Source organism: Mobula hypostoma, chromosome 6 (genome assembly GCF_963921235.1).
Source record: "Mobula hypostoma chromosome 6, sMobHyp1.1, whole genome shotgun sequence".
NCBI lineage: Eukaryota > Metazoa > Chordata > Chondrichthyes > Myliobatiformes > Myliobatidae > Mobula > Mobula hypostoma.
Window position 1 is genome coordinate 143,834,911 of NC_086102.1, and position 26,530 is coordinate 143,861,440.

General features: G+C 40.9%; 2 protein-coding genes across 7 annotated transcripts in view; one reads left to right on the plus strand and one right to left on the minus strand.

Annotated features, from left to right (window-relative positions):
* The window catches only part of dbr1 (debranching RNA lariats 1), a 29,848-nt gene extending 22,351 nt beyond the window's left edge, over positions 1 to 7,497 (minus strand). The window contains exons 1-6 of one of the 5 annotated variants that reach the window (XM_063051900.1): positions 7,368 to 7,386; positions 6,648 to 6,743; positions 1,872 to 2,200; positions 1,365 to 1,489; positions 800 to 880; positions 351 to 436 (exon numbers count right to left, since the gene is read on the minus strand). In XM_063051900.1, the coding sequence (XP_062907970.1) occupies positions 351 to 436; positions 800 to 880; positions 1,365 to 1,489; positions 1,872 to 2,068 (489 nt within the window). In that variant the 5' untranslated portion in view covers positions 2,069 to 2,200; positions 6,648 to 6,743; positions 7,368 to 7,386. The other 4 variants (XM_063051904.1, XM_063051905.1, XM_063051902.1 and 1 more) reach the window with 4 other exon arrangements.
* The window catches only part of armc8 (armadillo repeat containing 8), a 138,573-nt gene continuing 119,141 nt past the window's right edge, over positions 7,099 to 26,530 (plus strand). The window contains exon 1 of one of the 2 annotated variants that reach the window (XM_063051898.1): positions 7,099 to 7,249. In XM_063051898.1, the coding sequence (XP_062907968.1) occupies positions 7,205 to 7,249 (45 nt within the window). In that variant the 5' untranslated portion in view covers positions 7,099 to 7,204. The remainder of the gene's footprint in view (positions 7,250 to 26,530) is intronic. The other variant, XM_063051899.1, reaches the window with a different exon arrangement.

Genomic DNA, 26,530 nt, shown 5'->3' on the forward strand with positions numbered 1-26,530 from the left:
AGAGAATCATCTGCTTAGTGAGTACCTCATCTTCGCAATAACTAGCCAGAGGCTGTAATGGTCAGGCCCAATGGACCAGGAGTGAATTCGGGACACATTTTTGCTACAAATGTACCATGTAATGGTAATATTAAGGGCACCTGTATAAAGATCTTTTCAAGTGGTTTGTGTTGTGCTACAAGTTGATCACACCTATTAATCAACATCCCATCTGTAATACATGGTTGCTATTTGAAATAGTTGGGCTTTAGATCAAAATTAGTTAGATCCAGAGAACCAAGAATCAAAATCAGAAAAGTGTATTTTTTTAAATGAACCAAGTATTTAAAATAATAGCCATATTAACTGACCTGTTTCAGTTTGAAGACATCAATACTTCTAACATGATACGCACTCCGCACAGTTTGCTGATTATATGGCGGATACTCAAAATGACCTTCAAAGAATAAAGACAATTCAAAGGGCTTTAATGTATAATAAATCAATATTTTTAAATACAAGTGTTATTTCATATACAAAACTCTAGTGCTGCCAAGTTTTTTTAAACATACCACAAAATTCTAGTGCTGCCTATCACTGACAAAGTTCTTAGAAACTTCAGTAATTGGAATGATTAGATTTTATATTAATTTTGAAACTACTGATTGGAACATAGTACCTAACAAATCTAACAATGAAAATGATAATTGTGTTAAATAAAAATTGCTCTCTAGAAATAAAGAGCAAGACTTTTATTTTGGGTCATAGTTATGGCAATTTTCAGATGAGATTCGGTGTTTTGTGAAGTTGTATAATTTACCTTTTCTGTAGTCATGTGGTTTAAAAATACCAGAAAGTCCTCCTATACGTACACCACGGTATTTCACCACACCGGCATATCCTAGTAATAAATAAACATTTAACTTTTTATGAGGTGAATACCTACAGTACATACGTTTAATACATTTGCAATGGTAAATAAATTTTGAAGATGTACAACTTTATCATTAACTTTACATTCCCACCTTGTAACAAGGAAAGTATCAACCGTTTTAAATTATTTATTCAAATTGCCTTATGTGATAGAAAACATAAATCCACTGGTATGCCAACATGTCATTATTCTACATTGTATCACATGCACAGTTCTTGTGGATCAGAGAGTATAATAAATTTTCCTTTGGAAAATTTTGACCTGATTCCATTTACAACTGTACGTTTTTTTAAAGAAATGTAAGTGGAACATCTGTCTGGAATACGAGAAAATTTTGTGTAATTATCCAACATATTATCAGATTACAAAAACATATATAATACTAGCCAAAACAGTTTTGAAATCTGTTTATTGCTGAATATACTGAGAGTTGAAAATGTTATTTTAATACCTAGGTAGTAAATGTTTGGTGCCACCCATCCTCCATATGGCAACTCCTGGAGGTGATTAGATGCTTCATGATTGCCTCCTATGAAGATGGTGAGAACAGGAGCTTTCTTTTCTCCAGAATAATATCTATATTTAACAATTCAACAAAAACTATTTCACCTCACAAACAGCACATAGTATGCAATAATTTATTAATGTTATACAATTCTTGAAGATGTGCGTCATCATCAGCTTTACATTCCTTCCTTTAACAATTTAGTTACATAATTTACATATGCACCTGCATAAATACATAATACATATTTTACAATTTTCCTCACATTAGAAACATTGTATAGAAATTTAAGTGTTCATATTATGATGGAAATTAGAGTTAATATTAACTACAGCAAACATTTGAAAACAGGTTAAAGATTGAAATCAATATTAATTTGTAAACAATTATAATTTGTTTCGGACAAAGAAAAAAAGTGATGAAATGAAATAATGACCTTGAACACCCACTTACTTGTAGAAACTTTGCATTTGTCTGTATTTAGTGGGTACAGCCATGCAATTCATGTCAGCCTCATTCCTGACTGCTTGAAAATCTCCACAGCACAACAAGAGGTCCACCTTAACATTGTCCTTTTTCTCCAAAAACTGAATACTGTCATAGATTTTGTCCAGTTCACCATGGCAGCAACCTTCTACTGCTACCTTCATTCTAACAGTGTGCAATTGCTTGCACTACACGTTCCAAAGAGCTGGGTGTCTTTATGAGCAATCTCCCTTCCTGGACCCTATTTATGCACGCTCATGTCTCAGTGTACTGACCCAATTAAGCTATCAGAGACTCTGAAATTAAAGAGAGGGCAATATTCATTATTTAAAGTTACAGGAATAAGATACAGTTTTGCTACTTTTCTTGCACAGTGAAGAACATATGGCTATAAGAAGCAAGCAGAATAGTTGCAACATGTAAAAAAAACTTTTGAAATGGAATTGTATTAATGATACTAGTTTAAATTCAGATGGTGAAATCTATATAACTGTTAGTTTGTTTAGTTTTACAATTGAGACATAACATTTACTACAATCTTCACACATAGATAATAACTCAACTGGAATGTAGTAATTCACAGCTAGCCCTAAATACTGGGATCAATTAAAGGTTTGTATTACATTCATCAACTATGTTATAAAGTGGCAAAACTACGCAAAAATTAACCAAAATGTTGCTAAATATTTTTTCCTTTTGAAGAATAAAACACTATTATTTTTCCAGTTGATGATCGGAGTAAGTTTCTGATTTTCTGTTCAGTTAGCTTTTTCCAAATTGTGGGAAACGATTCAGCTACTACTTACATCCCAAAGGGAAAGAGTAAATCCTTTAGAATGATCTATAGTCCAGTTAGAACATAGAATACAGTACTGGCCCTTCGGCCCACATGTCGTGCCAATCTTTAAACCCTACCTCTCATATAACTCCCCCCCCACCTTAAATTCCTCCATATACCTGTCTAGTAGTCTCTTAAATTTCACGAGTGTATCTGCCTCCACCACTGACTCAGGCAGTGCATTCCATGCACCAACCACTCTGAGTAAAAATCCTTCCTCTAATATCCCCCTTGAACTTCCCAGCCCTTACCTTAAAGCCATGTCCTCTTGCACTGAGCAGTGATGCCCTGGGGAAGAGGTGCTGGCTGTCCACTCTATCTATTCCTCTTAATATCTTGTATACCTCTATCGTGTCTCCCCTCATCCTTCTTCTCTCCAAAGAGTAAAGCCCTAGCTCCCTTAATCTCTGATCATAATGCATACTCTCTAAACCAGGCAGCATCCTGGTAAATCTCCTCTGTACCCTTTCCAATGTTTCCACATCCTTCCTATAGTGAGGCGACCAGAACCAAACACTGTACTCCAAGTGTGGCCTAACCAGAGTTTTATAGAGCTGCATCATTACCCCGCGACTCTTAAACTCTATCCCTCGACTTATGAAAGCTAACACCCCATAAGCTTTCTTAACTACCCTATCCACCTGTGAGGCAACTTACAGGGATCTATGGACATGTACCCCCAGATCCCTCTGCTCCTCCACACTACCAAGTATCCTGCCATTTACTTTGTACTCTGCCTTGGAGTTTGTCCTTCCAAAATGTACCACCTCACACCTCTCCAGGTTGAACTCCATCTGCCACTTCTCAGCCCACTTCTGCATCCTGTCAATGTCTCTCTGCAATCTTCGACAATCCTCTACACTATCTACAACACCACCAACCTTTGTGTCATCTGCAAACTTACCAACCCAGCCTTCTACCCCTACATCCAGGTCGTTAATAAAAATCACAAAAAGCAGGCCCCAGAACCAATCCTTGTGGGACACCACTAGTCTCAACCCTCCAATCTGAATGTACTCCCTCCACCACCACCCTCTGCCTTCTGCAGGCAAGCCAATTCTGAATCCACTTGAGCAAACTTCCCTGGATCCCATGCCTTCTGACTTTCTGAATAAGCCTACCGTGTGGAACCTTGTCAAATGCCTTACTAAAATCCATATAGATCACATCCACTGCACTACCCTCATCTATATGCCTGGTCACCTCCTCAAAGAACTCTATCAGGCTTGTTAGACACGATCTGCCCTTCACAAAGCCATGCTGACTGTCCCTGATCAGACCATGATTCTCTAAATGCCCATAGATTCTATCTCTAAGAATCTTTTCCAACAGCTTTCCCATCACAGACATAAGGCTCACTGGTCTATAATTACCAGGACTATCCCTACTACCTTTTTTTGAACAAGAGGACGACATTCACCTCCAGTACCATTCCTGTGGACGAGGACATGAAGATCCTAGCTAGAGGCTCAGCAATCTCTTCTTTCGCCTCGTGGAGCAGCCTGGGGAATATTCCATTAGGCCCTGGGGACTTATCCATCCTAATACATTTTAACAACTCTAACACCTCCTCTCCCTTAATATCAACATGCTCCAGAACATCAACCTCACTTATATTGTCCTCACCTTCATCAAGTTCCCTCTCATTGGTGAATACCGAAGAGGAGTATTCATTGAAGACCTCACTCACTTCCACAGCCTCCAGGCACATCTTCCCACCTTTATCTCTAATTGGTGCTACCTCCACTCCTGTCATCATTTTGTTCTTCACATAACTGAAGAATGCCTTGGGGTTTTCCTTTACCCTACTCGCCAAGGCATTCTCATGCCCCCTTCCTGCTCTCCTCAGCTCCTTTCTTGCTGCCCTATATTCCTCGATAGACCCATCTGATCCTTGCTTCCTAAACCTCAAGTATGCTGCCTTCTTCCACCCGATTAGATCTTCCACCTCACCAGTCACCCACGGTTCTTTCACCCTACCATTCTTTATCTTCCTCACTGGGACAAATTTTTCCCCAACATCCAGCAAGAGACCCCTAAACATTGACCACATGTCCCGAGTACATTTCCCTGCAAAAACATCATCCCAATTCACACCCACAAGTTCTAGCCTTATAGCCTCATAATTTGCCCTTCCCCAATTAAAAATTTTCCTGCCCTCTCCGATTCTATCCTTTTCCATGATAATCTTAAAGGCCAGGGAGCGGTGGTCACTGTCCCCCAGATGCTCACCCACTGAGAGATCTGTGACCTGACCCAGTTCATTACCTAATACTAGATATTGCACTCCCCCTAGTTGGCCTGTCCACATATCGTGACAGGAATCCATCCTGGACACACTTAACAAACTCTGCCCCGTCTAAAACATTGGAACTAATCAGGTGTCAATCAATATTAGGGAAGTTAAAGTCATCCAAGATAACAACCCACATCAAAATTGCTGGTGAACGCAGCAGGCCAGGCAGCATCTCTAGGAAGAGGTACAGTTGACGTTTCGGGCGAGTCCTGATGAAGGGTCTCGGCCCGAAACGTCGACTGTACCTCTTCCTAGAGATGCTGCCTGGCCTGCTGCGTTCACCAGCAACTTTGACGTGTGTTGCTTGGATTTCCAGCATCTGCAGAATTCCTTGTGTTTGCATGATAATAACCCTGTTATTTTTTCACCTTCCCAAAATCTCCCTCCCAATCTGCTCCTCGGTATCTCTGCTGCTACCAGGGGGCCTATAGAATACTCCCAGTAGAGTAACTGCTCCCTTCCTCTTCCTGACTTCTCCCCATACTGACTCAAAAAAAGGATCCTGCTACATTATACACCCTTTCTGTAGCTGTAACAGTGTCCCTGACCAGTAATACCACCCCTCCTCCCCTCCATCCCTTTTAAAGCACTGAAATCCAGCAATATTGAGAATCCATTCCTGCCCTGGTGCCAGCCAAGTCTCTGTAATGGCCACTACATCATAATTCCATGTATGTATCCAAGTTAAATGCACTTAAATGAGTCTTGAGGTTCTAAATGCAAATAGGTAATATACGTGCAGTCAGTCTTACTTCAGAAAGAGGTAGGTCTTCTTGAGCTTCAATGACTGTGTATTGCTAGTCACAGGTTAATTAGACTGAACAAAAAGGAAATCATAATGCTTAAGGGATATGTCTGATTAAGACAGGCAACTCACTGAAAAAGCTGTCAACAGAAACTGTCATTCCATTTGAACTAAGCAAAACATTTTGACATTAAATGAAACTTAATTTCAAGTGTTTTAGATTTCCAGTTGGTTAGCACTCTGAACACTAGTTAGCTAAGGTATCTACATTTTTCATTATTTACTTCTAGCAAGATACATTTTGTGTTACAAGGTCGTTACTCAGAATAAAAAAAATGTTAGTTTCTTAACCCATTTCAATTCAGAACAATAAGCTGGTGAGTTGGCAGCAGCTGAATTTATATTAAGTTGAAATAAGTTAATAGCACTGCAGTCTTTTGCATATGGAACTTAATAACAAGCGGTCTCAATGAGACATACACGACTTTACGAGAAAACCCGTCGGAGGTCTGAGGCTACTGTCTCTAGACAAGGGAATCAAGAAGAATTCTTTTGTCTCACAGATTGCAAATTTCCCCTTCAAATGACTTCAGATTTTAGGTCGTCCATTATGTTTCAATCCAAGATCGGCATTTTTTCGCACTTGGTGGAGTTGAAGAGTGCGGAGGTACCGAGGGCCGGCGGAGGAAACACAACACCCAAGGGATAGAATCCGGTGGCTACCTGGCCCACTACGGTTTCAGGTTCTTTTGAGATCAAGGATTTTCTTTTATCGCAAAAGAATCTGAAGGTGTTAGAGGCAGGTTCAAATGCACCTCTGCGAAGTTGAGGACCAGCCCGAGGCCGCTCACCGACGCCGCTCACCTGTCAGAGCAAACCGCCTGGAGACTGGGCCGTACCCATCACCACGCATGCGTCGTTATTTAAGTAAACCTAACCCAATTCACTGTGTCATACTTTCTACGTGGAAAAGAAAACAAAAGACAAAATAAAATTTTAAAAACGTAACAAATCGTTAGATACAATATACATTTTAAACTACAAAATCAGACTGTAAAAACAATATCAATGCAATTATTTATATTATTCAAAACGACTGAGAAAGTAAATCCAAGTATTTCAACTCAACTTTTGAGAGACTTGGAGCGTTTTGAAACTACTAAGAAATACATTTTGCGTAATCTTTTGCTGCTTTGTTCCATTGCAGACCCTCACCGTGAATGTGGCTCACGCATCTCGGTGCAGTTTCCATAGTGTGGAAAGTGCGGCGCCGTTGTACTCTCGGTGCCGGGCCCGGCTCCAGCCCCTCGAGCCCGAGAGGCGGGATTGCGGCTGCGCTGCCGGGTCCGTCCGCTACCCCTCCCCTCCCCCACTCCCGGAGCTCGGCCGGCCGGAATGCGGCTGCGCTGCGGCTGCTGAAGATGGCGTGCCTGCTGGAGGCCCCGATGCGGATGAGCGTGCTCTCGGTGAGTACATGGCCCCGCTCCGCCACTCTGACGCCCCCTTTCCCCTTTCTTCGACCGCAACTGACAACTGGGAGTTGGAGTGGGTGGCGTTTTGGGGTTCAGCTACCATGTAACTTACTCAGTCTTCGACTCTCCAGCTCTCGGATTAGGCCCAATGTTGTTCACTGTGAAAGCCCCTCTCCTTAAAACTGCTGGCTGAGCTGGAGCAGGGATAGTCTGACCCCTGGCCTGCTTCAGCACGAGTGGTTTATCTATATCATGGCAGTCACATGTGTTGTGATGCATTGCTTTTAATTGCAATTATCGGAAGGAAAGATATGGATTATTTTGTAATGTAGGAATTGCTCTATGAAGGAGTATTTAGGAAAATTGGACAATTACAGCGGTACAAGATTTTGAGAGAGACCTGAGGGGGCGATGACATGAGTTGGAAATATTAAACGTAAGAACGCAGTCTCAGTAGAAAGGTTTCGCTGTTTGGATTCAGTTGGAGGAAATTTTATTTTGACAATTACTAATCTTCGAAATGGTCAGGTTTGGATGCTTGTGCATATTCAAGGTCAGGTTCATAGATTTTTGGATCAAAGTATATACCAATCAGGACGGAGAAATAACTAATAATTCACATTCTTATTGAATGGCAGAGATGCTTGTGTTACTCATTTTCACTTCAGAGACAAATAAGTACTAAATAATACATTGTACATCTTATAGAAATACACTAACCTTTCCACATAGAGAAAAATGAGGTACTTATGGAGTACGTTATGGAATTCAAGAGAACACTTAAAGAAATCAGGAGGGCTAAAAGAAGGCATTAGCTTACTCTAGCAGACAAGGCGAAGGAGAATCCCAAGGGTTTCTACAGATATGTTAAGATAAAAAGGATTGCAAAAGTCAGAAAGCCAAAAGAAATAACGGAGATCTTAAATAGATTTTTTGCACCTGTATTTACTCGAGAGATGGACACCGAATCTATAGAAGTGAGCCAAAGCAGCAACAAGGTCACGGACCACGGACCCTGTACAGATTACAGAGGAGGAGGTGTTTGCTGGCTTGAGGCAAATCATGGTGGACAGATCCCCAGGGCTTAACAAGGTGTTTCCTTGGACTGTGGGTGGCAAGTGCAGAAATTGCAGGGGCCCTAGCCAAGATATTTAAATCATCCTTGGTGACAGGTGAGGTACCAGAGGATAGCTAATGTTGTTTCACTGTTTAAGAAAGGTTCTAAGAATAAGCCAAGAGGTTATAGGCCTGTGAGCCTGACATCAGTAGTGGAAAAGTTATCGGAAGATATTCTAAAGGACCAGATAGACAGGGACTGATTAGGGACAGTAAGTGGGGCTTTATGGCCCCCTCCAACTTTCAAATCCCTTACTCACTCTTCCTTCAGTTAGTCCTGACGAAGGGTCTTGGCCTGAAACGTCGTCTGCACCTCTTCCTACAGATGCTGCTTGGCCTGCTGCGTTCACCAGCAACTTTGATGTGTGTTGCTTTATGTGTGTAAATTGGATTAGACGTTGGCTTTCTGGGAGAAGCCAGAGAGCAGTAGTAGATGATTGCCTCTGACTGGGGGTCTGTGATTAGTGGAATGCCGCAGGGATCGGTACTGAGTCTGTTGTTGTTTGTGATCTATATCAATGATCTGGATGATAATGTGGTAAACTGGATCAGCAAGTTTGCAGATGACATGAAGACTGGACGTGTAGTTGACAGCGAGGAGGACTATCAAAGCTTGTAGTGGGATCTGGACCAACTGGACAAATGGCAGATGAAGTTTAATGCAGTTGAGTGTGAGTTGTTGCACTTTGGAGGGACCAATCAAGGTAAGTCTTACACAGTGGACAGTTAGGACACTGAGGAGAGCAGTAGAACAAAGGGATCTGGGAATACAGGTCCATAATTCATTGATAGGGTCACAGCTAAAGGGATCTGTGAATACAGGTCCATAATTCATTGATAGGGTCACAACTAAAGGGATCGGGGAATACAGGTCCATAATTCATTGATAGGGTCACAACTAAAGGGATCGGGGAATACAGGTCCATAATTCATTGATAGGGTCACAACTAAAGGGATCGGGGAATACAGGTCCATAATTCATTGATAGGGTCACAACTAAAGGGATCGGGGAATACAGGTCCATAATTCATTGATAGGGTCACAACTAAAGGGATCGGGGAATACAGGTCCATAATTCATTGATAAGGTCACAACTGAAGTTTTTGGCATATTGGCCTTCATAGATCATAGATGAGATGGGATGTTATGTTGAAGTTGTATAAGATGTTGGTGAGGCCTCATTTGGAGTACTGTATGCAGTTTTAGGCACCTACTTACAGGAAAGATGTAAATAGGACTGAAAGAGTACAAGAGAAATTTTACAGGGATGTTGTCAGGACTGGAGGACCTGAGTTATAAGGAGAGATTGAATAGGTTAGGACTTTATTCCTTGGAATGTAGAAGATTGAGGGGAGATTTGATAGAGGTATACAAAATTATGAGGGGTATGGTTAGGATAAATGCAAACAGGCTATTTCCACTGTGGTTGGTTGGGACAACAACCAGAGGTCTTGGGTTAAGGGTGATAAGTGAAATGTTTAAAGGGAATATGAGGGGAAGCTTCTTTATTCAGGGGGTGGTGAGAGTGTGGATGAGCTGAAAGCGCAAGTGGTGCATGCAATTTTGATTTCGACATTGAAATAGGATAGGTACATGGAGGGCTATGGTCCACTGCAGGTTGGTGGGAGTAGGCAGTTCAAATCTCACGGTCCACATTGAGACTTCACGTTTAGCACTGTTGAGCACTCTGTACAGCAGACATCCCTCTAATGTTATGTCCTTTTTTCTTTTTTTTCTCATTTGATTTTCACATGTCTGAGCTTGTATGTTCTTGTTGATTTTATTGTTTTTGGAAAATTTTGAAAATAAAGTATTTAAAAAATGGTTTAGCATTGACTAGATGGGCCGAAGGGTAGGTTTCTGTGATGCTGTTTTCTTAAGAGTCATTGAATGTGAGTCCATAGGTTGTGGGAACGTTTCTGTGATGGGGCCATTGAAGTTATCTCTTTTGGTTCAAGAGCCTGGTGGTTGGGGGTAATAACTGTTTTTTAACCTGGTGGTGTGAGTCCTGAGGCACCTTCTTCCTAATGCCAGCAGCGAGACAAGAGTATGACTGGGTGCTGGATGTTCTTGGTGAAAGATGCTGCCTTCCTGTGACAATGTTTTTTGTAGATATGCTCAATGGTGGGGAGGGCTTTACCTGTGATGGACTGGGCCGTATTTTGTTTATGTTCAACTTTGTTTCCTAAGCATTGTATACAAGAATACATGATTGTGAGTATGTACCTTTTTAAGGGATTTTTTTTTGTTTTGAAAGTGATAGGTGATACTTAAGGACAGATTTGTATGCCAACACAGCAGTGGATGTTCATGTTCTGTTGAACCAGGCTGAAATAGTTAAGTCCTCATCTGTACTTGCTCCATGCTATTAAGCACTCAGAGTGATGTTGCTGGGTTATAGGCAGGAGAGTTCCACCAATCTTGGGACATGTTGTCATCAGGTACTGACCTGATGGTTTTGGCTGAAATTTGCTAACTCAGTACATGTTTAAGATTGAGCCGTCAAAAGTATTATTAAGCTATGGGTTTTAAAGCATATTATCTGGTTATACGATAACAGACTTTAATTATACTCAGTGTCTCCACATTAGATAGGAGCATGAGACAAAATATTTGTTTTTTTTATCCTGAAAAATGGCTTCTGTTATGAGATATTTTGTGGTATATTTCAAAAGCTTTTTCAGATATTCATTAGAGAAAGTGGTACTGTTAGAATGTTTTGGCCAGGAAAGAATTAGCACAGCCAGTAAAGTAAGGAAACAGTTGTTCAGAATACATAGATAAATATCGTCTATTTGAGCTAAGCCCATTACTCAAACACTATATCATACTCCAGTGACACAGTGCTGCTAAGACAGGAGAACCATATATGTTTTCGTTCAAGTAACACACATAAAAGTTGCTGATGAATGCAGCAGGCCAGGCAGCATCTCTAGGAAGAGGTGCAGTCGACATTTCAGGCCGAGACCCTTCGTCAGGACTAACTGAAGGAAGAGTGAGTAAGGGATTTGAAAGTTGGAGGGGGAGGGGGAGATCCAAAATGATAGGAGAAGACAGGAGGGGGAGGGATGGAGCCAAGAGCTGGACAGGTGATAGGCAAAAGGGATACGAGAGGATCATGGGACAGGAGGTCCGGGAAGAAAGACAAGGGGGGAGGATTGGACCCAGAGGATGGGCAAGGGGTATATTCAGAGGGACAGAGGGAGAAAAAGGAGAGAGAGAGAAAGATGTGTGTATAAAAATAAGTAACAGATGGGGTACGAGGGGGAGGTGGGGCATCAGCGGAAGTTAGAGAAGTGGATGTTCATGCCATCAGGTTGGAGGCTACCCAGACGGAATATAAGGTGTTGTTCCTCCAACCTGAGTGTGGCTTCATCTTTACAGTAGAGGAGGCCGTGGATAGACATGTCAGAATGGGAATGGGATGTGGAATTAATATGTGTGGCCACTGGGAGATCCTGCTTTCTCTGGCGGACAGAGCGTAGATGTTCAGCAAAGCGGTCTCCCAGTCTGCGTCGGGTCTCGCCAATATATAAAAGGCCACATTGGGAGCACCGGACGCAGTATATCACCCCAGCCGACTCACAGGTGAAGTGTTGCCTCACCTGGAAGGACTGTTTGGGGCCCTGAATGGTGGTAAGGGAGGAAGTGTAAGGGCATGTGTAGCACTTGTTCCGCTTACATGGATAAGTGCCAGGAGGGAGATCAGTGGGGAGGAATGGGGGGGACGAATGGACAAGGGAGTTGCGTAGGGAGCGATCCCTGCGGAATGCAGAGAGAGGGGGTGAGGGAAAGATGTGCTTAGTGGTGGGATCCCGTTGGAGGTGGCGGAAGTTACGGAGAATAATATGTTGGACCCGGAGGCTGGTGGGATGGTAGGTGAGGACCAGGGGAACCCTATTCCTAGTGGGGTGGCGGGAGGATGGAGTGAGAGCAGATGTACGTGAAATGGGGGAGATGCGTTTAAGAGCAGAGTTGATAGTGGAGGAAGGGAAGCCCCTTTCTTTAAAAAAGGAAGACATCTCCCTCGTCCTAGAATGAAAAGCCTCATCCTGAGAGCAGATGCGGCGGAGACGGAGGAATTGCGAGAAGGGGATGGCGTTTTTGCAAGAGACAGGGTGAGAAGAGGAATAGTCCAGTTAGCTGTGAGAGTCAGTCGGCTTATAGTAATATAGTATGTTTTTGTTCAGTTTATATATTGCTGCTTTGGAAATGTTCTTGCTATGAAGACTATATTTACAGAGTAAACTATATGCCATAATGTATTTGCAGTAAATAGTTCCTTTCCCATGCTCTTGATCACACAACCACAAATAACTTAATGTAGCGGTTAATGCATCAAAAAAATTCTTGACCTGCCTTTAGTGTCTAATAGAATATTCATTATAGTGGCATAATTTGTGATTTTTTTTGAGTGCAAGGGCCATGCATTGGTTTTCTATCTGTGTTGCATTTTGTGCTGCGTGTTTGTTATGGTAGCTAGTTATGTGGATGAGAGCATGAAGGGAAGGGAATGTGTATTCATGCTTATTCTCAGTAGTTTTAGAGCTGGGGACCGCTGGGTGTCATATCTTTTTTGACCACTTCACTTAATTACATCTGAAATCGTTTAACTTCAATTAAGTCAGCTTAAGTACACTGAATATTGCTAGTTTCAGTTTCATAAGTTTCATCGTTGCAAGCTTGTATGTTTTGCTAGTTGCTAATAAAGGATCAAATACATATCTTTGACTTTTTGGACATTATTATTGATTTGATCAGAGGGGGCCATCATACAAGATAACCAACTTGTGCAAGATCTGCAGCAGTAGCAATGGTTTTTTTGAATTGCCACTATACTGAGGAATATGGTTTAAGCATTAATTGTATAAGAGTTCATGTTTTCATCCTGAAACAGTGATATGGATTGCGGTGTTGAAACACTAAGACATACTGTTTCATTAGGAAGTAAAGGGTTAAGGTAAGATTGTGAAGTAATTTATTGTTATTCCATGGAGAGGGCTAAACAGTTGACGTTTTGGCTTGATGAAGGGTGTCATCTCGAAATGATTGTTTATTTCCCTCCATAGGTGTTGCATAACTTGCTGACTCCCTCAAGTAATTTGCGTGTGTTGCATCTGCAGAATCCCTTGAGTTTATTGTTCATTCTGCCTAAATTTGCTGCTTACATTTTGTGGACCTAATTTCAAATTGCATATTCAGCTAGCAAATTGTGGCATGCACTTTCAAAAGAGCATCATTTTTTAAATTAACATTATTGACTGTTTTCCAAAGATTTGGAGAATTTTATGTGGAATAAATGTTGATGCTTATGTAACATGTTATTATTTTTCAGTGGTGATATTGCAGAGGAAATTTTAAGTGCAATTGTCCATTTAGGAAGCATTAAAGATTGATTTTAAATATTGGATTGTCTGCATTTAAACAATTGCACATTTCCTAGAATGAAAGAGCATGTTATTTCCATGTGCAGACTTGGTTTTGTTTGCACAGCACCTTCCACGTTATCACTGGATAAATGAGCTTATTGGCACCTGTGGGGCTTGACTTGCAGCTTGTGTCTGCTCATCCTCTTATTTTGCTGGAGCTTGTAAAACTCAGCTGAGTCAAATATAGGATGTACCAAAGTACAATTAAATGGGACATATACTAATGATCTGAATCATAAGGAATAAAAGAAAATTTTCGTTAGACTGGACAAGAATTCTCTTTGGCATTGCATCTAGAATATTAATTACTTTGAGAATATGAGGGTGCTCTACCATACAGGAGTTACCCTTAAGTTCAAGGTGCTTTTAATTTGATCTTTAAGCTCTTAATAGTTTAGTTTTATGTGGGCACGTGGCCAAGTGGTTAAGGCATTGGACTAGCGACCTGAAGGTCATGAGTTCGAGCTCCAGCCGAGGGAACATGTTGTGTCCTTGAGCAAGGCACTTAATCGCACATTGCTCTGAGACGGCACTGGTGCCAAGCTGTATGGGACCTAATGCCCTTCCCTTGGACAACATTGGTGTCGTGGAGAGGGGAGACTTGCAGCATGGGCAACTGCCAGTCTTCCATACAACCTTGCCCAGGCCTGCGCCCTGGAGAGTGAAGACTTTCCAGGCGCAGATCCATGGCTTCGCAAGACTAACGGATGCCTTTACTTACTTTAGTAGTTAGTGTTGTGTCAGCTTTGGCACAAGATGTGAGTGTACTTGTGCTTCTGGAACAGAAAGATTTGCATTTAAGTGAGAAATACTGTTTAAAATTCTGTAATTGCTGAACTTTACACTTTTAGTTCCATTGCAACTTATTAAGTTGATACTAGAGTATCTCTTTGATTTACAAATTCAGAGTCAAATTTATTGTCACTGACATTAGTCGTGAATTTTTTTGTTTTGTGGCAGCATTTCGGTGCAGGCATACGAAATTATGATAAATGACAAAAATATTGTAAAACAGGAATAGTGAGGTAGTATTTATGTGTTCATGGACCTTCAGAAATCTGATGGCCAAGAAGAAGAGGCTGTTCCTAAAATGTTGAGTGTGGGTCTTCAGGCTCCTACTCCCTGATGGCAGGAATGAGAAGAGGGCATGTTGTAGATGATTAGGGTCCTTCTTGATGAATGCTGCTGCCTTGAAGTACCATCTTTGGAAGATGTCCTCAGTGGTGGGGAGGCTTGTGTCTGTAATGGAGCTGGCTGGGTCTCCAGCCCTCTGACAATCCTGCGCATTGGCATGATCATGCCAGACGGTGATGCAACCAGTCAGAATGCTCTCTATGGTACATCTCTAGAAATCTGCGAGAGTCTTTGGTGGCATACCAAATCTCCTCATACTACTAATGAATAATTTGTCATGATTGCATCAATGTGTTGAATCCTTTGAGATGTGGTGCCAGGCACTTGAAACTGCTTACCCTTTCAACCACTGACCGCTCAATGAGAATTAGTCTGTGTTCTTGCAACTTCCTTGTCGTACTGACATTGAATATGATGTTGTTATTGTGCCGGCACTTGACCAGTCTATCTATTTCATTCCTGTACACTTCCATCACCGTCTGACATTCTGCCAATACAGTGGTGTCATTGGTAAATTTATAGAAGGTATTTGAGTTCTCCTTGGTTAGAAAGTAGAGTACTGGGCTAAGAACACATGTTGAAGTATGCCCGTGTTGATTGTTAGCGAGGAGATGTTATCACCGGTCTGTACTGACTAGTCTCCCAATGAGGAAGTCGAGAGGGAGATACAGAGGCCTAGGTTTTGAAATTTGTTGATTAGAACTGAGGGGATGATGGTGTTGAATGCTGAGCTATAATTGATAAACCGCAGCCTGGTGTAGGTATTCCTGTTGTCCAGGTGGTCCAAAGCCCAGTACTCAGCCAATAAGATTGTGTGTGCTGGTGATCTGTTGTGGCGGTAGGCAAATTGCAGTGGGTCCAGATCCATGCTTAGGCAGGAGTTGATTCTAGCCATGACCAACCTTTCAAAGCTCTGGAAGGAAAAAGTCTAGTGGCATGGTATCAGGACAGTGGCCTTTCCCTGAATGTCAGCAAAACAAAGCATTTGATGATTGACTTCAGCAATTGGTGTGAGTCCCAGTGGAGCTGAAGTAGAGATTTCTGATAGCATCAATATCTTAGGTGTAAGTATCACCAAAAGATTGTCCTGGCAAGCCATATGGGTGCTACAGAGAAAAAAAACACATAAAGCCTTTACTTTCTCAGAAGGCTAAGGAAATCCAATGACCCTTACTAGTTTTTATAGATGCAATGTGGAAAGCATCCTATCCTGGTGCACCATAGCTTGGTATGGCAACAGCTGCGTCCAAGATCACAAGAAATTGCAGAGAGTTGTAAATGCGGCCCAGTCACACAAACCAACCTTCCTCCATTGACTGTATCTACACTTCCTGTTGCACTGGGAAAACAGCTAATATAATCAAGGACTCCTCCCATTCAGTACTCATCTTTTTTTCTCCAGACCTGCAGCGGGGTCTTGGACCGAAACATTGACTGTATTTTTTTTCCATAGTTGCCTGGCCTGTTGAGTTCCACCTGCATTTTGTGTGTCTTGCTTGGATTTCCAGCCTCTGCAGATTTTCTCTTGTCTCCTCCCATTCCAGTCATTCTTTCTTCTTCCTTCTTCCCATTGGGTAGAAGATACAAAAGCCTGAATTTGAAGTTACTGACCTTCTCCACCTCTGATCCTGTAAGGAGGACTGGCTCATGGACCTTCGGCTTGTTCCACCTTGCTCAGTAAGTAGCTCAGTGGTTTTGCTGACACTGAGTGAGCATTCAACCAGATTTTCAATCTCCCTCCGATACGCAAGTTGTAACCTTTGATTTACCAACAACGGTGGTGCTATCAGCAAACTTAAATATGGCATTGGAGTTGTACTTAGCCACACAATCATAGGTTTTTTTAAGCGAGTAGAGCAGGAGCTAAGCATACAGACTTGTGATGCATCGGTAATGATAGTGAGTATGGAGGAGATGTTGTGGCTTGAAGCTGGTGGGTACCTCAGACTGCTGAATCAAGAGGTTGAAGGTGTCAGTAAATACTCCAGCCAGTTGAGTAGAATAAGACTTTGGTACTTGGCCAGGTACACTGCCTGAGCTGGGTGCTTTTCATGGGTTCGCCCTTCTGAAGGATGATCTCACATCAGCCTTGGAGATTAAAATTACACGCTTGTCGCTTACTGTGGGGATTTGTGAAGGTGTCTCCGTGTTCTGTTGGAGAAAGCAAGCATAAAAGGCATTGAGCTCAACTGGGAGTGAAACCTCATTGTCATTCTTCTGTGATTCCGTTTTGGTTCAGAATTGCTACTCTGCATGTGAGATGGCTTTTGGATGCCATACTTGGGCATCTTGTACTTTTCCTGAATTGCCACCGATCTAGGCCATAGCAGATTGCAGATCTTGATTCATCCACGGCTTCTGGTTCGGGAAGACTGAATGGAATGATTTTGTGGGTACTCACTTGTCCATGAGAGTCTTTATAAAGTCTGTAACAACAAGGCACATTCGTTTGGGTTCTGATGGGTCCCTAAACATGACCCAGTCCACCGACTTGAAGTAATTCTGTAGCTGCTCCTCTGCCTCCCATGACCGCCTTTTTGTTGTCTGGTGCCTTGCTCTTTAGCTTCTGCTATATGTTGATAGGAGGAGGTCAGCCAAGTAATCAGATTTCCCTGAAAGAGGTCAAAGGATCAAATGGTAGGCATTAGACATTGTTGTGTGGCAGTGGTTGAGGGTGTTGAGCCCTCTGGTGCTGAAGGTGATGTGCTGATGGTACTTGGGCAGTGGTTGAAAGAGTAAGCAAGCTTGTTGGTACTCAATATATCATGTATTTGCTTAACATCTGCCTTTGGCAATATGTAAACTGCAGTCAGTATTATTATGGAGAACTCTTGGTAAGTGGAGCATTTGGCACTTACTGATGTTTCAAGTCAGGACAAGAGTTAAACGACCATTTCATTTGAACAGCATAATGTGTTATTCATGAAACAGATGCACCCTTTCCTGATGCTGATGTCCAGTTCATCTGGTGATTTGACAACCCCTCAGGGTGTAGCACCATAGTGTCGGGGATCAGCCATATCTCAGTGAAGTGGAGAAAGCAGCAACCCCCTCATTTGCTACCCATACAGCAATCTAGTCCTAGGTTCTCTATCTTGCCCTCCAGTGACTGTACATTGACCAGCAAGATGCTAGGTAATATTGGTCAAGTTTGCTGTATCTTCAGCCTGGGTTGAAGTCCGCTTTTTCTGTGCTTTCTGTGGTGCACATTCCTTTGCTTCAAGGGGCTATACATGCATTACTAAAAGTCAAATTCACCGAGTCCTTCAGGAGGTTGTAGGGTCGCTAGTGCATTTAGATGGTTCAATACTGCGTTTCTTAAAGAGAAATTACAGGCTGCAGATTGTAGTAATAACGGTTCAGAAGATGTACACTTAGTAGTTTTGTCAATACCGAATACCAATCCAATTTAGCAAATACCAAATCAAACTTTAATAAACTAGTTCAAAACAATGAATACCAATGTACTTTGTATTTCTGCCCATTTGGTCTTGATCACTGATTAGAAAGGCCAACTGATTCTTAAATGCTTCAGCACCTGTATATTCACTTTCAATGATTGATGTCAAGAATGTTCAAATCCCTTCGTATATCAATATTTCCCTAACTGTCACCATTTAAATAATTTGCTGGTTTGTTTTTTTGGCACAAGTGGGTAACTTCACAATATAATTTACATTATTTAATATCCACGTAATGTATCTGCTATGTGTTTACCCACTCAGTCAATTTGTCTAGATTATCTGAAGCCTTTTATCAGTATTCTCACAACCCCAGTTTTATGCTGTTGGCAATCTTAGAAATAATATATTCTGTACCCTCGTACATATGTGGTACCCCACTGGTCACCACCTGCAAGGGCCGAGAAAGATTCATCATTGCTTTTCTCTATTTTCTGGCCATCAATGAATTTACAGTCCATGCCGAAGTATTCCCCAATGTCAAGAACTTCGTATTTCACACTAACCTCATTTGTGGGGCTATAGCAAAATTTTCATCCAAGCTCTCTCTCTTTTCTATTAGTTACATCCTCAAAAATATACAGTACTTACATCCACTGTGATGAAGGGCTTTGAGAGGTTGATGATGAAACATATCAACTCTTGCTGGGGACGTGACTTGGATCTGCTTCAATTTACCTACCATCACAACAGGTCCATAGCAGATGCCATTTCATTGGCTCTTCACTCAACTTTGGAACATCTGGACAGCGAAGATGCATATACCAGAAAGTTCTTCATTAACTACAGCTCGGCATTCAATACTATCATCCCCTCAAAACTAATCAATAAGCTTCAATACCTCCTTGTGCAATTGAATCCTTGGTTTCCTTACTTGCAGACTCAGTCAGTTTGGATGGGCAAAGCAATCTCCAAAAGCACAGGTGCACCACAACATTAGGTGTTAAGCGCCCTGCTCTACTCATGTCATACTTATGACTGTGAAGCTAAGTACAGCTTTTAATGCCATTTTTAAATTTGCTGACAATACCACTGTTGTTGGCCAAATCAAAGGTGGTGATGAATTGGCATATAGGAGGGAGATTGAAAATCTGGCTGAGTGGTGGCACAACAACAGCCTGCCTCTCAATATCAGCAAGACCAAGGAGCAGGAAGAAGAAACTGGAGGTCCATGAGCCAGTCCTCATTGGCGGTTTAGAGGTGGAGAGGGTCAGCAACTTTAAATTCCTTGCTGTTATCATTGCAGAGGATATATCCTGGGCCCAGCATGTAAATGCCATTAGGAAGAAAGCATGGCAGCATCTCTACTTTAGAAGTTTGTGAAGATTTGGCATGACATCTGAAATTTGGACAAACTTCTATAGATGTTTGGTGGAGAGTATATTGACTGGTTGCATCATGGCCTGGTATGAAAACACTAATGCCCTTGAACAGAAAATCCTACAAAAAGTGGTGGATATGGCCCAGTCCACCATTGAGCACATCTACATGGAACACTGTTGCAGGAAAGCAGCATCCATCATCAGGGACCCCAACTATCCAGGCCATGCTCACTTCCAGCTGCTGCCATGAGAAAGAAACTACAGGAGCCTTAGGATCCACACCACTAGGATCTGGAACAATTGTTAGCACTCAACCATCAGGCTCTTGGACCAGAGAGGATAACTTCACTCAACTTCACACGCCCCATCACTAAACTGTTCCCACAACCTGTGGACTCACAAAGACTCTTCATCTCATGTTCTTGATATCTATCTATCTATTTATTTACCTATCAATCAAATTTTTGTATTTGCAGTTTTCTTTTGCACCTTGATAGTTTGTCCTGTTGGGTGTAACCTTCCATTGATTCTATTGTGTTGTTTGGATTTACTGTGTATGCCTGCAAGAAGATGAACTACAGGTTTGTAAATGGTGACATATATGTACTTTGATAATAAATTTACTTTTAACTTTGAATATTCAATAGGTTTGTTGAACTTGATTTCCATTTCTATGTCCATGTTTACTCTACAATCCCATTGATAAATATTTTCTGTTATATCCTCTATTAAAAACTTCAAAAAAGTCAAAGCCAAGTTTATTGTCATGTGCATAAGTACAAGTATGCACAGGTGCAGTGAAAAACTTAATTGCAGCAGCATCACAGGCAATAGCATTGTATAAGCAGCATTCACAAGAAAAACGTGAATTAAACACCTTAAACAAGAAAGAATACAATTAGAACAAAAATAAAACTAAGTCTATTTTAGTACAGTGTGATCAAATGGTCACAGTGGTGCTAAATTCTGGTGATTCGGGTTGTGCTGGTTAGTTCAAGAACCAAATTTTCCTTGAAAATTAACAGTTTTCCTTGTCGCTGATAACTGGCCAACTGTTTGTAATTTATGCTTTTTCTTTCTTTCCCTTTTTTAAAATAACGGTGCCCACCATCCTGTTCGTGATGCATAGAATTTTGAAAGATGACAACTAGTTCATTCACTTGAGTGCTCTTGAGATTTAGATTATTGGGCCGTGGGGATTTATCTGATTTTTAGTTCCATTAATTTCCCCAGCAATTTTTTTATTTGATGCAAATTTGTTCCCAAGTTCTTTTTTTTTTCATTCGGCTTTCAGTTCTAGTATTTTTGGGAATTTGCCTTGTCCTTTCAAAAGAAGATATTTGTTTAATAGCAATACTATATTCCTGTTTTCATTACAAATTCCCCTGTTTTCACTTGCCTTCACTAATCATTTCATTTTCTTTACATTGTAGAAGCTTTAAATGTCCACTGTTATTTTTCTTGCTAGTTCATACTCATGCTCTTTGCACTCTTAATCCACCTTTTAGCTATTTGTTGCTGAGTTTTAAACTTCTGCCAGATCTAGGGCTTGGAATTGTTAGCTATGGTTGGCCTGCTATTCCTTTAGCATTTTGAGCCCGAAAAAGATATATAACTGTTCCAAAATAAGAAATTAGTAAAATAATTAATATTGGATTCAATTACTGTGTTTAAAACATGTAAATATTCAGAGTTTGATAGAACATCCATGGTAAAAAGATAATATTAAATTGTTCTGCATTTAAATGAAGGGTGAAAATTGAACAATATTCATTTGCATATTATTATTTATGGTAGAGCTGTTTTGATAAGAACTGAACTTGTGCCAAGGCAGAAGATTCAGTTAATTTTTGTCAAACATTGTAACAACAATTTTTATGTCTTTCAGAAAAAAAATAACTTAATGGAATTCAATAGTCTTAGGATGTCTTTAATTTGATAATTCTTAAAAAATAGTCTTTGTAATTTATATAATCATAGAGTCAGAAGGTTGTGTTTAAGTTCCTTTCCAGAAATTTGGATACAAAACTCAAGGCTGATATTTTTCACTGCAACTTACAATTGTTGTAAGTGGCTTTTTTTTTAGGCGAGATGATATATCAGACCTCTTTTTGTTGCATGTGTTTGAAGAAGAATAGGAAAGTTATTCTCAGTATCCTGTATAATTTTTTTTTACAATTATCAATAAAGCGGATAGTTTGGTCACTATCATAATTACTTCATAATTCATAATTCCTCGACGTTCCCTCCCCATAATTGCTGTTTGTAGAAATTAATTGGAAAAAGTGTAAACATGCTTGCTTTAAGGGTTATACAATGGTTTGGTGTTTCAAAGTTGTGAGTTGTTCTTAGAAACTTATGAAAGTGGTTGTTTTCCTGAAGCTTGATGACTTAACAAGTTACATTTATTTGTTGCTAGCGAGTTCATGTGCTTTTGAATTTGTTATTTTAGAGCGGTCTGATGCATATAATTTATAAGTTTTGTGGTAGAAATTTCTGGCACTATGAAAACTGGGAACTAAGTTATTTGTAATTCTAAAAAGGAAAATTCATCCCAGGAATTAGTGTAATTTTAATGGCTATTTATTTGAAAAACACAAAATTGTTTCTTGAATGTTTTTTAAAAAAAAAGTTAGACACTGAGCAACACACACAAAATACTGGTGTAGCTCTGTAGATCAGGCAGCTTCCTTGTCAACGTTTTGGGCTGAGATCCTTCATCAGGACCGGAAAGAAGCGGGCGGGGGACAGTGAGGGAAAGACGCCTGAATAAGAAGGTGGGGAGGGGAAGGAGTACAAGCTTAGAATGTGGTGGGTGGAGCTCGGTAGGTGTTGGTTGTGGGGATGGAGATGATGTAAGAAGCTGGGAGATGATAGGTGAAAAAGGTTAAGGGATGAAGAAGGAGGAGTATGATAGGAGAGGAGAGTGGACCATGGGAAGGAGGAAGGGCACCAGCGGGAGGTGATAGATGAGAAGAAGAGAAAAGGTAAAAGAGGAGCCAGAGTGAGGAATTGAAGAAGAGGGAAGGTTGGGGCAGAACTACTGGAAGCTGGAGAAATTGATATTCATGCCATCAGCTTGGAGGCTATGCAGACAGAATAGTGGGTATTGTTCTTCCAACCTGAGAGTGGCTTTTTATTGTGGCTGTAGAGGAGGCCACGGACTTGCATATGGGAATGGGGATTGGAATTAAAATGGCTCATCACTGGATAATCCTGCTTTCTGTGGATGGAATGTAGGTGCTTGACAAAGGGTTTCATCGGTGTAGAGGAGGGTGTATTGGGAGCACCGTATACAGTAGATGATCTCGACAGATTCGCACATTAAGTATTGCCTCGCCTGGAAGGACAGTTTGAAGCCCTGCATGGAGGTGAGGGAGGAGGTGAATGGGCTTCTGCTTGCAGTGATAAGTACCAGGAGGGAGATTAATGGGGAAGGAGAAGTGGACAAGGAATAGTGGAGGGAGTGGTCCTTGCAGAAAGTGGAGAGTGGTGGGGCTGGGGGAGGAAGTAAAAAGCTGTTTGGTGGTAGGGTCTCAATGAAGATAGCCGAAGTTGTGGGGAATGATGTGCTGGCTGCTGAGGCTCATTGGATGGTAGGTGAGGACAAGAAGAACTCTTATCCTGTTAAGGTGGTGGGAAGATGGGGTGAGGGTAGTTGTCTAGGAAATTGAGGAGCTGCGAGTGGGCCACCATCAATTAGACACTGAGGTGTTTTCTTTCGGCAACACTTAGTGTGATTCAGTGGCTGGTAGGTTAGAAAAGTGAGAAGCCTATGTAATATTGTAGGAAGATACTACTGTTATGGTCTGATTTAAAATCAGCACTTCGGTCCTTTTTACCACTGAGGCTTAAATTGCTGCTTTGTTTTATGGTAACCATCTGTGGTGTCATTCAGTGAATCTGTACAAGAACTGACTGCATAAAATGCAAAGACCATTGTGCACTCAAAAAATATTAGCTCTTTCAAATGGAGAAAATATCAGCTCTTTCAAAGGGGTGGTAAAACTACTGTGGAACAAATGCCGGTCTCCTGTGCTGTAGCAGTCTATGGCTCTGATAATTCCAATAGGATTCTTAAAGGAAATTTAATGGTGTCCATCAAATGGTTCTTTCTCACTATCAATCCTGTCCATGTTTCCCTCCATCTCTCACCATACTTCTTAAATTACATTACAGCCCAGTACAGCCCCTTTGGCCCATGGTGTGCTGAAATTTTAACTTGCTCTAAGATCAATTGAGCCCTTCCCTCCAACACGGCCCTCCATTTTTCTATCATCCACATGCCTAAGAGTTTCTTAAATGTCCCTAATGTATCTTGACCTGGATCGTGAACGTGGAAAATATATTTCCTATAGTGAGGAGAGTCTGGGACCAAGAGGGCACAACCTCAGTCTACAATGATGTCTCTTTAGAACAGAATGAAGGAGGAATTTCTTTAGCCAGAGAGTAGTGATCCTGTGGAATTCATTGCCACAGCTAGGGAGGCCAAGTCATTGGCTATATGTGAAGAGGAGGTTGATAAGTTCTTCTTTAGTAAGGGTATCAAAGATTATGGGGAGAAGGCAGGAAAATAAGATGGAGATGTATATTACATCAGCCAAGATGGAATGGTGGAGAAGACTCGATAGGACAAATGGCTGAATTCTCCTCTTCTTTCTTATTCACCACCTGTTCATGTATCTGAATAATGTGTTTTAAATGTTATTATCACATCTATTTCCACCACCTCTGATATACCATTCCCTAAGTAAAAGACAAACCTGCTTTGCAAATCTCCTTTTAAATATTCTTCTTCTCAACTTAAAAGTCTGCTCTTTAATATTTCATATTTCCACCTGTGTTGGGGAGAAGAACTCTGTCTATCCTATCTGTGCCTCACAGGGTTTGATAAACTTCTGTCAGGTTGCTTCTCCTGCTCTGAAGCTCCAAAGAAAACAATCCAAGTTTGTCCAACCTTTTGATCCAAGTAATACTCTCTAAGCTGGGCAATGTCGTGGTGAACCTCTCTGTAGCCGCTCATCCTTCCTGTAGGGGTGATAACCAGATAGCTCACAATTGTCCATATGTGACCTTACCAAAGTCTGACAGATGCAAAATGACTTCCTGAATGTTATGTTCAGTGTCCTGACTATTGAACATAAGTACACTATATGCCATCTTTAGTACTCTATTGTTGTGCTGCCACTTTTGGGGAGCTATGAACTGGTATGCCAAGTTCCCTCTGTACATTAATGCTTCTACAGTATATACTCTTCTCACATTTGGCCTCTCAAATTGCATGGCCCTCACACTTTTCCAGATGTAACTCCATTTGTCCACACTCATTACCAACTGATCTACAGCATATCCTGTTATATCCTTTGGCAACCTTTCTCACTATCCACAACTCTAATTTTTTGTCATCAGCAAATCTATTACAACTATTTAATATACAAAAACAAACATCTTAATTGCTTTGTTTCCCGGGTTTGACAACTCCCAGTGAACTTGGATAGAACCCAATCATGTGGAAGGTAGATTTTCAGTGAACGTTTGTCCCCATTTCATTTTTTCTCTTAAAATGGACTAGCTGATCTAGATCAAATTTTGCCATTTGTTTGCCCGTCCCAGTAATCCTCCAGATTTTTTTTTCTAATCCTGGGATGTCAATGTTGACATTTCTGTCTTCTGCAAATGTTAAGATTTTTGTTCCCTCTGCCCAGTCAGATCTTCAAAATTAAGTTAGCCTGCAGGATCCATAATAACTCTTTGCTTCTATTCTCTACTTGATGCTTACATTTTCCTATTCCCTTTATGGCACTCTTCCCCAAACCCACCACAGCATTTTTTTTGCACTTGCCCTTGATTTAGTGAATTAATAAGATGTAAGGAGTGAATCTATTATTTTTTAAGGGACTATTAGAAATGCAGCAAATGTTACCACTGTTTCTGCACTCTGTTACATGAGATGGGAGTACAAAGATTAGATCAAGACCTTAGAGGAATGTACATAGAAAATACTTCTAAACACTTTCAAAGTTGAAGAATTTTCAGACTTTCAGGAAAAGGAAGTTTGGTCATTTGTTCATTTTAAAACTGAGTGAAAAGTTTTTCTTAACTGAGGATAATTTTGGGTGAAAGGCAATAATAATCATTGAATTACGTCACCGGTCTGCCATGATAATGAATGGTGGGACATGCTAGAGAGTCTGTGTATGTTTGTTTGTCTTTTCCTGATTTCCTAATTTTGTGAACTTTCTACTTGTATGTAGAGCATGCTCATGTATATTTTTCCTTGACCACATATCCTCAATATACAGCATTAAAACAGTTCTTTTCTCTCATTTTTGTATACCAATTGACAATTGCACTTTCCTTCATCATCACAATAAACGTAATTCAAAAGCATTTTCTGTTAATGAAACACTTCAGAATGTCCTCTGATGGTGAAGGGCTCTCTGCAAAGCTTTCTTCATTTCTCATTTTCTAACTTGACTCACTGCAGTTATAGTTTCCTTGCATCAGTATGATGTTGTAGGCTATCACCTTTGTGGAAGGGCTCGTAAGGTACACTGATTTAATTTAGTAATTATAAATAAAAGCAGCATCACAAGAAGAGCATGGATGGCAAAACTGATTAAAAATGAAACTTTTCACACCAGGACCTCCTGAGATGATTTCCTTCATTCTCTCTACTGTAGTTGATAGTGCAGTTAACTATGTTACCTCTATTCAAGCTCTCTGCCTTGCTCTACTCACCCATAGCAAGCGTGGTGTTCCCTGGTCCTTGCCTTCCCCCAACCAGCCTTTGCACTTAACCAGATTGTTTTC